The 16,433-nt window shown below is 35.0% G+C and overlaps 1 protein-coding gene across 3 annotated transcripts in view; it reads right to left on the bottom strand.

The window, feature by feature from the left end:
- LOC138318969 (DNA repair protein RAD51 homolog 2-like) overlaps window positions 1-15,713 on the bottom strand; it is a 31,560-nt gene extending 15,847 nt beyond the window's left edge. The window contains exons 1-8 of one of the 3 annotated variants that reach the window (XM_069261824.1): window positions 15,681-15,713; window positions 14,598-14,734; window positions 12,713-12,829; window positions 9,518-9,701; window positions 8,994-9,069; window positions 3,424-3,536; window positions 3,112-3,190; window positions 2,833-2,973 (exon numbers count right to left, since the gene is read on the bottom strand). In XM_069261824.1, coding sequence (XP_069117925.1) covers window positions 2,861-2,973; window positions 3,112-3,190; window positions 3,424-3,536; window positions 8,994-9,069; window positions 9,518-9,701; window positions 12,713-12,829; window positions 14,598-14,692 — 777 coding nt within the window. In that variant the 5' untranslated portion in view covers window positions 14,693-14,734; window positions 15,681-15,713 and the 3' untranslated portion in view covers window positions 2,833-2,860. The remainder of the gene's footprint in view (window positions 1-2,832; window positions 2,974-3,111; window positions 3,191-3,423; window positions 3,537-8,993; window positions 9,070-9,517; window positions 9,702-12,712; window positions 12,830-14,597; window positions 14,735-15,680) is intronic. The other 2 variants (XM_069261825.1, XR_011207931.1) reach the window with 2 other exon arrangements.
- Between the last annotated feature and the right edge of the window lie 720 nt (window positions 15,714-16,433).

Here is a 16,433-nt window from a genome sequence, read left to right as displayed (position 1 = left end):
TTGTTGTACTTAGCTGGTAGATCAGTGTACTGGCTTCAGGCCGAGGGACATTATTTAATTTCCAAAATCCATTAATAAAAAGAAGATTCAGAAATACAATCAATTTTATTTAATATGAATATCTTTTTAAATTTCTATCTGTGGCAATAAAGATAGTTCTATAAAGATACCTATTTCATTAACGTCATGTTTTTAATATCTTTTTAAACACAAATTTTGATAGAATGAGTCATGAAATACACTTTTTAGAAAATGATGATACATGTACATATAAACTAAACAGTCAGATAATGTATTAACGTATGACTATTTAATACTGACAAAATAGTTCATCAAATATTAAAAGTTACGATCTCTAGTTTATATTAGAACATTAAATATGTGTTTGAGGTTTGACAGTTACTATACCTGGTAATTCTCAAATAAAGGTACAGGTAATTTGGATTACAATCATATTTATCCTGTAATATCAGAATATATGTATTTGATTTATTTGTGCATTACAGATTTATACTATAGTGGTTATATGGTTATTTAAATAGGAAGTGTTTATGAAAGAAAGACAAAGAGGTGGAGTGTCCACTCAGTCAATAGATAGTCCTCTAAAGTATGAAACTTGATCTAGATCATAATACATTTGTTATTGCATTTGGTATAACTTTGCTAAATGATGTCTAGTTTCTTAGTTTTTTTCCACCTGACAGTTTACCAATATCCCAATCCTTTAGATCAAGATGATTTCAAATCAGGATAAAACTTCCTATTCCTGTGTCAATAAAAGTTAAACAAATATCCCCTAGTTTCTCTGCATGGTATGATAGAGTAAAATAAATATGAACATGATTTATCTTTACCAGGAAGATTTTTTAAGTATACAACAATGAAACACAAATATGTTAAGTCCCATTCTTCGTAACTGAAGTACCGGTAACTGATATTATAACATTAAGACATTCTCGTGTCAGAGATCAAATTAGTCATTTAGGCATTCAATATCCCCTGACAACCCTGTACAGTATCCAGGAATTATTTGATAAGAGACAAAAACTTCTCTAAGTAATTTTACCATTTTCATGTAAACAGTTAAAATTGACCTGGATTAAAAGACAAAATCATTCAAAACATTTTTTTTTTCATTGAAGGCAGTGGTGGTTCAGTATCAACAGTTCCCACAATCTACACAGATTAAAGGCCTAAAACTTCCTAAATATTTGTCATAGTATTTCTTAGCCAAAGGCTAGTTGTAGATTCTATTTATCTACATGGATTAAGTGATTAAGCATTTTCAAATAATTTCCCAGTCATTAATTGCGTTCCAAAGTTGAAAGTGGCTAACTGATATGCGACTACGGGAATGTTGTTTTTGAAGAAAAGCTATATGTCAACGTGTTATCTAAACAATGAATAAGTCTGTGCAGCATGGTGTCACAACCAAGACAATCGAACAATCAACATCATGCCTCACACTCGGAGACGACAACTGGTCGCAGGAATTTCATTAATCCTATATAATTCGTCAAGTATCCCAGATGCCGGTTGAGCTTATCACTGTCCACCTGAAAACGGGCCGCTCATTATCTCTCACAACAGGATATTAACTTTTATACTAGCCTGAGTAGGCATTAATTTACCACATATCCCAAACTTGTCAAACTTAAACAACAATCTCTTTCAGATTTATGTCTTCAGTAGCAAACGACAAATCTAGAATTGAAATACTGGGCAAATGACAATAATTACTTATCTTATGAAATAAATGTTGATTCCAACAAAATTTCCCGTTTGTAATGTTAAAAAACAAGACTTGAGTTTTATTATACAATGTTATCTAGCAAAGCAAACAATAGTGGATGCCAGGTTCGGTCACATTGACGTCTACAGGTGAATTCTAACTGCATGACTCAAAACACAATAATATTCCCACAATTTTCTGACATTCAATAAATTTGAAAAATTGCTAAGTAATTATCGGCTATTAGTTCCTTTAATGAATAAAAACGTAAGTCTGTGTAGTAAAGTTGCAATATTATAAAACAAGAAAACTATATCAGACAGGATTTTAACAAGGTATTGTAGTTGATCTGCCATTTGATAACCTAATCTTGACAATAAGTCCTTTTGACCCCAAAACAAACTTTAAACAAGAAGTACTTACAAAAACAAGATAGAATGTGAAGTTTAAGTTAGATCTCTCTGAGGGCCATTTGAAAAATAGGTTATCGTCCTACAATCAATTTTTATCTTTATTTCGAAAAAACATGACCTTTACTATCTTGACACAAAACATGAATTTTAATACCCTTGTTTGTCTGGATCATGAAAATTCCACACAAAAAAAACCTTTCTTTATCATCATATACAGACAAATTTCTTTATTTCTACAAGTGTTTGCATTAAGATGCCAATATGGTGTAAAGACTATATTATATACAGGAGTAGGTTAATGATAATATCTAGCTGTGTCATATTTGTTAATTTCATTGATTAACACTAAAATGAATAACTACATCATAATCTAACTTTCATATTGTGTGCTTAGTGAACAATGTTTTGGTGATAAAATAATTCCTGAAGCTGGGTTTTGCCCACTACTACTACGTGAACGACTGATAAGCAGAAATTGGGAAGTATTTTTCTTATTTGGAGGATACCATCAATAAGTGGGAAAACATAAAGATGAGCTGTTTTTTTAAGGTTAATTAAACTCTGGAAAATATAATATTCATTTGGAAATGGTTCTAATCATCGGGCTCTATGAATGCCTTGCAACCCTGACATCAATATTCATCAATATTTTTCCCTACAAAAGTCATTGTAAATATATATCCTTACCAGCCTTATGTAACACAGGATTCACACATCAGCCCTGGTCAGGTCCCATGGCTCTCGTGAACGTGTCTATCCTGAGTGCTGATTTTACCTGTATGTTCTGTTTACCAGGGTCAGTACCTGAATAATGACCAGCACCACCTTCTGTAACATACATAATTCATGTAACTATAACAACATAAGCTTTATGATTCTTTGTAACACATTTATTTCTGAAACAATTAAATGACAACCACAGCCATCCCTATGGTCCAGGGGAGGTAATTCAAAAATAAATCTTACCTTTCTGGACAAGGCCAGCTTTTTGAATGGTGTAAGTAAATACTGTAAAGGGCGCTACAGGAGACTTGGCAACCATTACCTATCCAAAAAAATAACATAAAAAAAAGATTCCAACATGCAGGAGTTTGCTATCACCATTCATTAGAAGTGAAGGAAAACATGATGCACATATTTATTGGTTTATCAGTGGAATAGAACAGCATATATATGTATAAATGTACAAATAAATACTTTAATTTGAATATTAATTTCAAGAAGATGGTATAAAAGCTTTGTTGATATCTATCTGAACATTTTATTTGACATGCCCACCTGTCTCTCATTGTCTGTGTGATACTGGAGGATAAGTCTGGTGTTAACACTGTGACTCCACGTGTTGCCTAGGGCTGCTGTTACATAACTACTCTCACCATCCATCTGTATCACTGTCAAATAAAAAGGAACTGTATTCAATATCATTCACTGTACCACTGTCAAGTCAACATCATCTCATCATCTACTGTACCACTGTCAAATTAAAATGAAATCAACATCATCTACTGTACCACTGCCAAATCAAAGTGAAATCAACATCATCTACTGTTCCACTGTCAAATCGAAGTGAAATCAACATCATCCACTGTTCCACTGTCAAATCAAAGTGAAATCAACATCATCCACTGTTCCATTGTCAAATCAAAGTGAAATCAACATCATCTCCTGTACCACTGTAAAATTAAAGTTAAATCAACATCATCTACTGTTCCACTGTCAAATCAAAGTTAAATCAACATCATCTACTGTACCACTGTCAAATTAAAGTGAAATCAAGATCATCTACTGTACCACTGTCAAATCAAAGTGAAATCAACATCATCTACTGTACCACTGTCAAATTAAAGTGAAATCAACATCATCCACTGTACCACTGTCAAATCAAAGTGAAATCAAAATCATCTACTGTACCACTGTCAAATCAAAGTGAAATTAACGTAGACCGTCCCTTCTGTGACGTCATACGTTTGTTACGTCGCTATCCGAATCCCGGCAAACGTATTTTATTTCTCCGTACTCATCTATTACAACTCGCTTCTGAAATCGACATTCGAGCAAGTAATTCGTCTAGAACCTTTTCGAGTGTTTACTTGAAGTGTATCACTCTAAAGGTGTGCCAATCGGCAAAAACTAACAAGGGTAAATGAATAACATAAAACGTTGAAAAGTGCTACGGATTCGCCTATTTTTTAACATTTTCATGCCAAAATTTAAGGGGTATTAGGAAGCAAATCGGTCATAATTTGAAAAATAATGCGGTGAGGTATACTTTTTATTGGCTTTTCGTATTGCAAATAAGCCAATCTTCATGGAAATTCTAAAAAATCGATTTTTCTTGAGATCATTTTTTCAGAAAAAAAGAAAACATGACTATTTTGATGCAAGTTTTCACTAAAATTGGGTCCGGAATTAATTTCAAAATAACGATATTTCGTTTTGTTGTGGAAAACCCAGCTTATTTGATATAGTAATGAATTCTATATCACCTACTGAAGGTATGAACATGTTACAGGCATATTATTTATATGTTAATGGAGGCTACAGGGAGGAAATATTATTTATTTAAAAATCCTTAAAATCCGGATTATTAAGTCATTTGTACATATCTTTAAGCAACCCTGGAAGAAAAATTTACCCGGTGACATATGATTTTTATGCGGTTTTTGTGATCAGGGTATACCTAAAATCAAAATATCAAAAAATGAATGAAATCCATGAGAGGAAACCAGAAGGGACGGTCTACCTTAACATCATCTACTGTACCACTGTCAAATTAAAGTGAAATCAACATCATCTACTGTACGACTGCCAAATCAAAGTGAAATCAACATCATCCACTGTTCCACTGTCAAATCAAAGTGAAATCAACATCATCTCCTGTACCACTGTAAAATTAAAGTGAAATCAACATCATCTACTGTTCCACTGTCAAATCAAAGTGAAATCAACATCATCTCCTGTACCACTGTCAAATTAAAGTGAAATCAACATCATCCACTGTTCCACTGTCAAATCAAAGTGAAATCAACATCATCTACTGTACCACTGTCAAATTAAAGTGAAATCAAGATCATCTACTGTACCACTGTCAAATCAAAGTGAAATCAACATCATCTACTGTACCACTGTCAAATTAAAGTGAAATCAACATCATCCACTGTACCACTGTCAAATCAAAGTGAAATCAAAATCATCTACTGTACCACTGTCAAATCAAAGTGAAATTAACATCATCTACTGTAACACTGTCAAATTAAAGTGAAATCAACATCATCTACTGCACAACTGTCAAATCAAAGTGAAATCAACATCATCTACTGTACCAGTGTCAAATCAAAATGAAATCAACATTATCTACTGTACCACTGTCAAATTAAAGTGAAATCAACATCATCTACTGTACCACTGTCAAATCAAATTGAAATCAACATCATTTACTGTACCACTGACAAATTAAAGTGAAATTAACATCAGCTTCTGTACGACTGTCAAATTAAAGTGAAATCAACATCACCCACTGTTCCACTGTCAAATTAAAGTGAAATCAACATCATCAACTGTACGGCTATAAAATAAAGTGAAAATCAACATCATCCACTGTTCCACTGTCAAATCAAAAGTGAAATCAACATCATCTCCTGTACCACTGTCAAATTAAAGTGAAATCAACATCATCCACTGTTCCACTGTCAAATCAAAGTTAAATCAACATCATCCACTGTACCACTGTCAAATCAAAGTGAAATCAACATCATCTACTGTAACACTGTCAAATTAAAGTGAAATCAACATCATCAACTGTACGGCTATAAAATCAAAGTGAAATCAACATCATCCACTGTTCCATCTACTGTACCACTGTGAAATCAAATTGAAATAAACATCATCTACTGTAACACTGTCAAATTAAAGTGAAATCAACATTATCTACTGTAACACTGTCAAATTAAAGTGAAATCAACATCATCTCTGTACCGCTGTCAAATCAAAATGAAATCAACATCATCTACTGTACCACTGTCAAATCAAAGTGAAATCAACATCATCTACTGTACCACTGTCAAATCAAAGTGAAATCAACATCATCTACTGTACCAGTGTCAAATCAAAGGAAATCAACATGATCTACTGTACCACTGTCAAATCAAAGGAAATCAACATGATCTACTGTACCACTGTCAAATCAAAAGAAAATCAACATGATCTACTGTACCACTGTCAAATCAAAGGAAATCAATATGATCTACTGTACCACTGTCAAATCAAAAGGAAATCAACATGATCTACTGTACCACTGTCAAATCAAAGGAAATCAACATGATCTACTGTACCACTGTCAAATCAAAAGGAAATCAATATGATCTACTGTACCACTGTCAAATCAAAAGGAAATCAACATGATCTACTGTACCACTGTCAAATCAAAGGAAATCAACATGATCAACTGTACCACTGTCAAATTAAAGTGAAATTAACATCAGCTTTTGTACGACTGTCAAATAAAAAGGAATCAACATCATTTACTGAACCACTGTCAAATCAATTGAAAATCAACATCATCTACTGTACCACTGTCAAATCAAAACAAAATTAACATCATCTACTGTACCACTGTCAAATCAAAAGGAAATGAACATGATCAACTGTACTACTGTCAAATCAAAAGAAAATCAACATGATCTACTGTACCACTGCCAAATCAAAGGAAATCAACATGATCTACTGTACCACTGTCAAATCAAAAGGAAATCAATATGATCTACCGTACCACTGTCAAATCAAAGGAAATCAACATGATCTACTGTACCAGTGTCAAATCAAAATGAAATCAACATCATCTACTATACCACTGTCAAATCAAAAGGAAATCAATATCATCTACTGTACACTGTCAAAACAAAAGGAAATCAGCATCATCTACTGTACCACTGTAAAATCAAAAGGAAATCAACATTTTGTACTGTACCACTGTCAAATCAAAAGAAAATCAGCATCATCTACTGTACACTGTCAAATCAAAAGGAAATCAGCATCATCCAATGAACCACTGTCAAATCAAAGAAAATCATCATCATCTACTGTACCACTGTCAAATGAAAAGGAAATCAACATCATCTACTATACCACTGTCAAATCAAAGGAAATCAACATGATCTACTGTACCACTGTCAAATCAAAAGAAAATCAATATCATCTACTGTACACTGTCAAAACAAAGGAAATCAACATCATCTATTGTACCACTGTAAAATTAAAGTGAAATCAACATCATCTCCTGTACCACTGTCAAATGAAAAGGAAACCAACATCATCTACTATACCACTGTCAAATCAAAGGAAATCAACATGATCTACTGTACTACTGTCAAATCAAAAGAAAATCAATATCATCTACTGTACACTGTCAAAACAAAGGAAATCAACATCATCTATTGTACCACTGTAAAATTAAAGTGAAATCAACATCATCTCCTGTACCACTGTCAAATTAAAGTGAAATCAACATCATCCACTGTTCCACTGTCAAATCAAAGGAAATCAACATGATCTACTGTACCACTGTCAAATCAAAAGAAAATCAATATCATCTACTGTACACTGTCAAAACAAAAGGAAATCAGCATCATCTACTGTACCACTGTGGAATCAAAAGGAAATCAACATTATGTACTGTACCACTGTCAAATCAAAAGGAAATCAACATTATGTACTGTACCACTGTCAAATCAAAAGGAAATCAACATTATGTACTGTACCACTGTCAAATCAAAAGGAAATCAACATGATCTACTGTACCACTGTCAAATCAAAATGAAATCAACATCATCTACTATACCACTGTCAAATCAAAAGGAAATCAATATGATCTACTGTACCACTGTCAAATCAAAAGGAAATCAGCATCATCCAATGAACCACTGTCAAATCAAAAAGTAATTAATGCCATCTACTGCAGTGGTTAAGCTACTTTCCTTTCACCAAGCCAGCCAGGGTTCGATTCCCTAACTTCTTAATTAATTAATTAATCAGAACTTCAACTTGAATTCTCAAACAACAATATTTGAAGACAAAATACTTCAAACTGAGAAAATATTTTCCTCAGTCTTCATACATATGTTATAATGTCTGCAAAGAGTAAAGTGTGTTTCAGTACATTTCAAATCTATTTAACACTTATTCTGATGGTCCAGCTAGATCAACACCACGGAACTTATTATAGCATGACAATTCATGTTTTCTTTCAAATAAGTGATCTTCACCTTTTTACATCAAAAGTAATAAGCTATTGATTGTTAAAGATATATGTTATAAATACTAAACTGCAAAAACTCTACAAGACCTACATTTAGTACAATTTACATGAAACTTCTGCACTTCAGTTATAAACAATTTTGACCATGTCTGTCGGTCTGCATTCCAATTGTAATATTTTAAAATGTAAGAAGTATTTGATATGTATTGATAGTTTGAAGTAATAGTGTTCATTTGGAATTGGTATTGACAAGCACACTGAGAACCTTTGGGTATATATTTCAAAGGACAAGTATTTACAACTATGCTTCCATATATAAACTTTATTTATTTTACATCGACTGAGAAACAAGTTATACAACTTATGTAAATCACTCTTGATGGCCCGGATGTAAGCGCGCGAGGGGTCTTAGTGTGGGAGGAAACTGGAGTGTCCGGAGAAAACCCACAGGTGACCCCTGACCTTTTCACGTCCGTGTCGGGGATACCCGGCCGGCTAGGTGAAAGGTGAGCGGCTTAACCACTACACCACCCTATCACACTAAATGCATGCAGTTCAGATAAAACTATTCCATGGAGTTTGACAGACTACCTACCATCTGAGGCCTTGCCTGGACCAGCCCCCACACCTTGTGACTGGAACCTTGTTGTAATCTGATTGGTTACCACCACCTGAAAGTAGACATCATTAAACAACTTATACTTTAGGAAAATTTCAGTTTATTTCCAGCTTCTTTAACAGCAATGATAGTATCAATTAAATAAACTTTAAAGATGATACACTGCTGATAAATGGCATTTTTTTCCTATCAAAAAACAAGAGCAGATGAATTAGTATTTTTAAACAGTTACAAAAGTTCCTTACTTTACACATTACTATCAATGAAAAGTTTGAGCTTCTTATTTTACTTCAAGATAAAAATATTCAAATAATTTTTCGTGTCAGAAAAAAAATCCATGGCACTATGCCCTATATAGAATGTATAGAATTAAGTACTGATTGCACAGGTACCATAAGCAAAATAAATTATTTTAAATTGAATTCTGTGTTAATTAGACACATATATACACAGTGTTCTCCCTTGACAAAGATAAGTATTTGCTATTGGTAGATACACACCGGTATGGAGAAGGTCTCAGCTATGTACTTGAGAAGAGCAGCCTGTTGGGTGAGAAAGTTGTTGCGATCTGTGATATTGCTGACCATAGATGTACTATACTCCTTCCTCACTAGGGATGCTATGGAGTCGACGATGACGAGCTTCACATTCTTCTTTATTATTTCTTTTTCTATTGTGTTTAGTCTGCAAAACAAATGTTTGTCTAGAAAGAGTAATTTATAGATCTTATTGAAGAAATCATGGATATTAATGACATGGGTCTGTCGAGTGGACAGTGATACTGTGAGATTTTGGGTGTAAATTCATGAAAAGGATGAGATATCTCTTTCAACCTGACAGAACCATGTTTGATCTTTTTCTCCATACAATGAAAAATTTATGAAATTTCTGGGAAAGGAATTTATTTAAGCATTGATATCACTATCTTTTAATTTCATCGGGGTATTTTTTTAATGACATCAATGCTTATAATTAATATTCTAATCTATTTCATAAAATAAAGTACATCTATGTATGTTTAAATGTACCGACCATTCTAGTGATTTTTCAAGGGATTCTTTTTCTGAATCAATACACAACGTCAATGTCTCTATTGTGACCTCATGATAACGTCAGGGTTTCGTGTCATTCTCTGATTTTTTTTCCATAGTGGTATGCAAAAAAAAGTATTGGCCAATCAGAAAGCCAGATTTAGTATAAAAACAATGAAAAATTAATTATATAAGATATGAGGCTGTTTTGCAATCCAAAATATTCCGTTTTGTATGGAATAAACACAAACCCTGGTACATGTATCGAAATATGGATAACATACTGTTTAAACTAAATCATGAAATGCCTATTTGTTTAGAAGCATTTCCATTTTCATAGAAACATCATAATATATAAAACAAGGACATAGTCATTCAGATCCCCCGCCAATGGAGATATCAAAGCTGAAGTAAGTTTGATTGTGGAGACTTATGTGTATGAAAAAAAAACAGGAAAAAGGAAGTTGAGCTAAAGAAAGATGGAGTATAATTCAAGTAGAGCGGGGCTGCAATTGTTGAATCAGGTATACAGCCTTGACATTTATATTAGACTATATACACAAAGATGGGTGGAGTTTTGCAAAGTAACATTTACCATTTACCATAATATTTTCAGCAATGTTTCCATGGTAACGGAAAAAGTGCAAAAAATGAAAACCTAAAAATAGCAAAAGGTACTACTAGACCATAAAAAGAATGTGTCTATGAGGTTTCGTGGAAATATCTCTGCTGGTTTTAGAGTTATGCTCCGGAAATGAACCTGCTACAAAAACATGATATTTTCAGCAATGTTTCTATGGTTACAGAAAAAAGCACAAAAAGTGAAAACCTAAAAATAGCAAGAGGCACTACTAGACCATAAGAACAATGTGTCTATGGAGTTTCATGGAAATATCTCTGCTGGTTTTAGAGTTGTGCTACGGAAACGATTCTTACACAAAAATCTGCCATTTTCAGCAATGTTTCCATGGTTACAGAAAAAAGTACAAAAAGTGAAAACCTTAAAATAGCAAAGGGCATTACTAGACCATAAGACTAATATGCCTATGGAGTTCCGTGCATACATCTCAACCGGTTTTCCAGTTATACTGCGGAAACGAACCTGGTACAAAAATATGATATTTTCAGCAATGTTTCCATGGTTACAGAAAAAGTGCAAAAAATGAAAACCTAAAATTAGCAAAAGGCACTACTAGACTATAAGAACAATGTGTGTATGAAGTTTCATGGAAATGTCTCTTCTGGATTTAGAGTTATGCTCCGGAAACGAACCTGATACAAAAATATGATATTTTCAGCAATGTTTCCATGGTTACGGAAAAAATGCAAAAAATGAAAACCTAAAAATAGCAAAAGGCACTACTAGGCCATAAGACCAATGTGTGTATGAAGTTTCGTGGAAACATCTCTACTGGTTTTAGAGTTATGCTCCGGAAACCATTCGTACGGACGGACAGACGGACGGACGGAACCCATTTGTATATCCCCGTCGACTTCGTTGGGCGGGGAATAATTAATGATGTTGTCAATAATAAGTGGCACAGGTAATGATATCACAGCATTGTCTGAAAAAATTAATGTTATGAGGAAGGATGAACACTTTCAATTTATCCACTAATAACTTGGTCATGTTATATTTAACCTTTATACATTAGACTTCTATGTTTTTAAAGAAACAATTACAGTGTAACTTCCCAAAACCGAACCTTCTCAAAACCGATCACCTCTAGAAACCGAACATGGATGTCATGTACGGAATGAATTCCTCTTTGTCAATAGTATGTAAAACTTCCCGATCCCTCCCAATTCCGAATACCGGACCGATTTTGAGATCGGAATAGTCAAATGTAACTAAAGTACACTTCTGAAAAGCGGCCTTACCTGAGCGACACTGATAGATTGCATTGAGGTCTGATCAACCGACCGTGAAATACACACGTACCTGTACCATAGTTGTCGCATGCCATGTCCTGGGGCATGTATAGAGATGTGAAGGCTATAGGTACACGGTAATTATACCCGAGATGGTGGTGTAATTATTTAACGAAGGTCTGCCACGTGCACGCGATTGTTCACTGTAGGAAAACAAGCAGAGCTAGTAATAAAGAGAAAGTTTCGTATTCAAATCACACGGGTTTTTTATTTATATATGTAGTTGTCGGATAACGTAAATTATCTGTATGAAGAAGCTGAAGCCATGTATTGTTTTAGAAAATGACTATGTCATATAATGACCGGCATCGACTGATCATCGTGTAATTAGACCAATTTGAATCTTGACGTAACCGGAAGCGATTGGCCGTATGTAGGTTAGTGCAGACGAGAACATCCCCAAGAACATTCACGCAACTAACTAACTAAACTACGTTTATAAGCGGTAACAAAGTCAAGATTGTTGTAATCCATTTCTTTTAAACGTATGATTTGTGATTTTTTGTGATAACATTCACATTAACAATCAATATCGGTCGGTTTTAATGAACCCTAGCCATACATGCGGTACACTAGTGTAAAACACGACTTCCGATCGATTAAATCCGGATCGTTATGATCGGTATTCGGTTCACTTCTCCAAACCGAACCCTCTATAAACCGGACGAAATTATATGTACCGACCATGATCGGTTTCGGGAGGTTCCACTGTAATATAATGCAACTAAGTACCTGTTCATGAGACTAGCACATGTCTGGTGTGTGTCTACAATAACACGACTGGTCAGTTCAACCAACTTGTCCCCCACTAACAGATCTGGATGTTTGGCCTCGGCAATCTCTACAAGTCTGAAAATAGGTAATAAGGCAATATGTATTTAGAAATTGTATCAAAAACACAAGGAGCTACTTGGGGTTGAGAAACAAACAGGAAGGTTCGTACCTCTATCACAAACCCTGAATGGAATGACAAGGGATACATTCACAATTGCATACTAAGTTTTGGAGAGTTTTTTTTCTCTATAAAGTTCCTCATAGCAGATAAATTTATTAAATAACAAGTCTAAGCTTTGGTAATACAATCAAAAAGGATCTTTACAAATTAACTACAAAGAGATTATTTTGCCAGTATTAACCATGTTATAGTTGTAGTGGTAGTTGGATTTACCTCCCTATAAACAATCTTTTTCAGATATATATAAAGTGACTATAGATCATAGAGGCCCAGAGGGCCTGTATCGCTCACCTGGTTTAAAATGTCAAGTCATGTTCTGAATACAGGTTCATTGTTTCTTTTCTGAAGGAATTTGAATATTCACCTCTTATTTCCCTATTGGGCCCCGCCCCTCTGCCCCCGGGGGGTCAGAGCCAATATTTATACAAGTTCTGTTCCCCTTCCCCCAAGGATATTTGTGGCCAAATTTGGTTATAATCCATGCAGAACTCTAGGACAAGTAGCGATTTATAGGATTTACCTCTATTTCCCCTATTGGACCCCGCCCCTCCTGCCCCGGGGGGGGTCAGAGCCAAAATTTATACAAGTTCTGTTCCCCTTCCCCCAAGGATATTTGTGGCCAAATTTGGTTATAATCCATGCAGAACTCTAGGACAAGTAGCGATTTATAGGATTTACCTCTATTTCCCCTATTGGACCCCGCCCCTCCTGCCCCCGGGGGGTCAGAGCCAAAATTTATACAAGTTCTGTTCCCCTTCCCCTAAGGATGTTTGTGGCCAAATTTGGTTACAATCCATGCAGAACTCTAGGACAAGTAGCGATTTATAGGATTTACCTCTATTACCCCTATTGGGCCCCGCCCCTCCTGCCCCTGGGGGGGGGGGGGGGGGGGGGCGGGGGGGGGGGGGGGGGGGGGGGGGGTCAGAGCCAAAATTTATACAAGTTCTGTTCCCCTTCACCCAAATTTGGCCAAATTTGGTCACAATCCATGGGGAACTCTATGACTAGTAGCGATTTAAATTAAATGTTGACGGACGGACAGACGGACGGACAACAGACGCCGCGCCATGACATAAGCTCAACGGCCCTTCAGGCCAGGTGAGCTAAAAATAATGTACACACAGTTTTTGCCACACATGACCAAGCTACTTATTAGGTTGTTGCAAATTATATTCAAATAAAATTATTACTGTTTTTCAGTTAAACAGTTTATGAAATGGAATACTTCCTTGTCACTTTTCTTATATTTTTCAACACTTTAGCAGGTACCACTGAAATTTATATAATATAATCACCAAATAAAACTGCACAACAAATGATAGAAAATCTTATATGTAAACCCCTTAGTGAAATATGGGACCAGTGGGGAATATAGTAGACCACCAAGGTTATAATGAAGGTCTAATGACTAACATTACATTTAACCATGAGTATGATGTGATTGTCATCCAATGATACATGTAGGTATATAATACATATTAGTAGTATCAAAGATGTAGTTGTCATGATTAAGTAGAAGTACAGCTCAAACTGTGGAATAGTGTAGATAATGAAAATGTTTTGATGGATCATTCCAGAGTTCAATGTTTCCTCCTACACTGAGATCTTTGTTGGTGAAAGTATACAAATTAATTCATTGAATATTGTTGTTATTATTTCTACCTTTCAGCACTAAACGTGGACTCTGTATCGATGTAAAAAACACTGCCAGCCAACCCACCAAGCTCAGATGAGAGTGTACACTGTACACTTAACATCAAACAGAACTGAGTCTTCCCGCAGCCTGAGGGACCAGATATCTGTACCAACAGTCACAAGTATCCAGAATCTCACAAATCATAAGTTATACACCAATTCAATGATCAGATTCATATCTATAATCAAAGTGCCAAGGCCACTCATAGATGCTGTGAATGAGGACTCAAACAAAGGAATAAAAAATTGTTTTATCATTTATATTGAATTTAGCATACATGTTGTAGTATTCTATACTAGTATTAGTGTGTAGTGTTTAATTTTGGAGATAAACAAAAGATATTTACCGTATTTAATTCATGATATTAAAAGTTCATTATTGATGTACACTGGTGTTTAGTACAATCTTACCTCTGTGATAGTGCGTCTGTATGATGTAAACTGGTGTTTAGTGCAATCTTACCTCTGTGATAGTACCTGTATGATGTACACTGGTGTTTATAGTACAATCCTGTATGATGTACACTGTGTTTGTTATAGTACAATCTTACCTCTGTGATAGTACCTGTATGATGTACACTGGTGTTTATAGTACAATCTTACCTCTGTGATAGTCTGTAGATGTACACTGTACATCTTCTGTGATGTACCTGATGTACACTGGTGTTTAGTACAATCTTACCTCTGTGATAGTACCTGTATGATGTACACTGGTGTTTATAGTACAATCTTACCTCTATGATTGTACCTGCTGTATGATGTACACTGGTGTTTAGTACAATCTTACCTCTGTGATAGTACCTGTATGATGTACACTGGTGTTTATAGTACAATCTTACCTCTGTGATTGTACCTGCTGTATGATGTACACTGGTGTTTAATACAATCTTACCTCTGTGATAGTACCTGCTGTATGATGTACACTGGTGTTTAGTACAATCTTACTTCTGTGATAGTGCCTGTATGATGTACACTGGTGTTTATAGTACAATCTTACCTCTGTGATTGTACCTGCTGTATGATGTACACTGGTGTTTAGTACAATCTTACCTCTGTGATAGTACCTGCAGGTATCCCTGTATGATGTACACTGGTGTTTATAGTACAATCTTACCTCTGTGATAGTACCTGATGTACTGATGTTTACACTGGTGTTTATAGTACAATCTTACCTCTATGATTGTACCTGCTGTATGATGTACACTGGTGTTTAGTACAATCTTACTTCTGTGATAGTACCTGTATGATGTACACTGGTGTTTATAGTACAATCTTACCTCTGTGATTGTACCTGCGTATGATGTACACTGGTGTTTATAGTACAATCTTACCTCTTGATTGTACTGCTGTATGATGTACACTGGTGTTTAGTACAATCTTACCTCTGTGATAGTGTATGATGTACACTGGTGTTTATAGTACAATCTTACCTCTCTGTGATAGTGCCTGTATGATGTACACTGGTGTTTATAGTACAATCTTACCTCTGTGATAGTGTACCTGTATGATGTACACTGGTGTTTATAGTACAATCTTACCTCTGTGATAGTACCTGCTGTATGATGTACACTGGTGTTTATAGTACAATCTTACCTCTGTGATAGTACCTGTATGATGTACACTGGTGTTTATAGTACAATCTTACCTCTATGATTGTACCTGCTGTATGATGTACACTGGTGTTTATGTACAATCTTACCTCTGTGATAGTACCTGTATGATGTACACTGGTGTTTTAGTACAATCTTACCTCTGTGATGTACCTGTATGATGTACACTGGTGTTTATAGTACAATCTTACCT

This window comes from Argopecten irradians, chromosome 3 (assembly GCF_041381155.1).
Source record: "Argopecten irradians isolate NY chromosome 3, Ai_NY, whole genome shotgun sequence".
Lineage (NCBI taxonomy): Eukaryota > Metazoa > Mollusca > Bivalvia > Pectinida > Pectinidae > Argopecten > Argopecten irradians.
The sequence above is the reverse complement of the archived record's forward strand: the minus strand, read 5'-3'. Positions and strand labels throughout refer to the sequence as shown.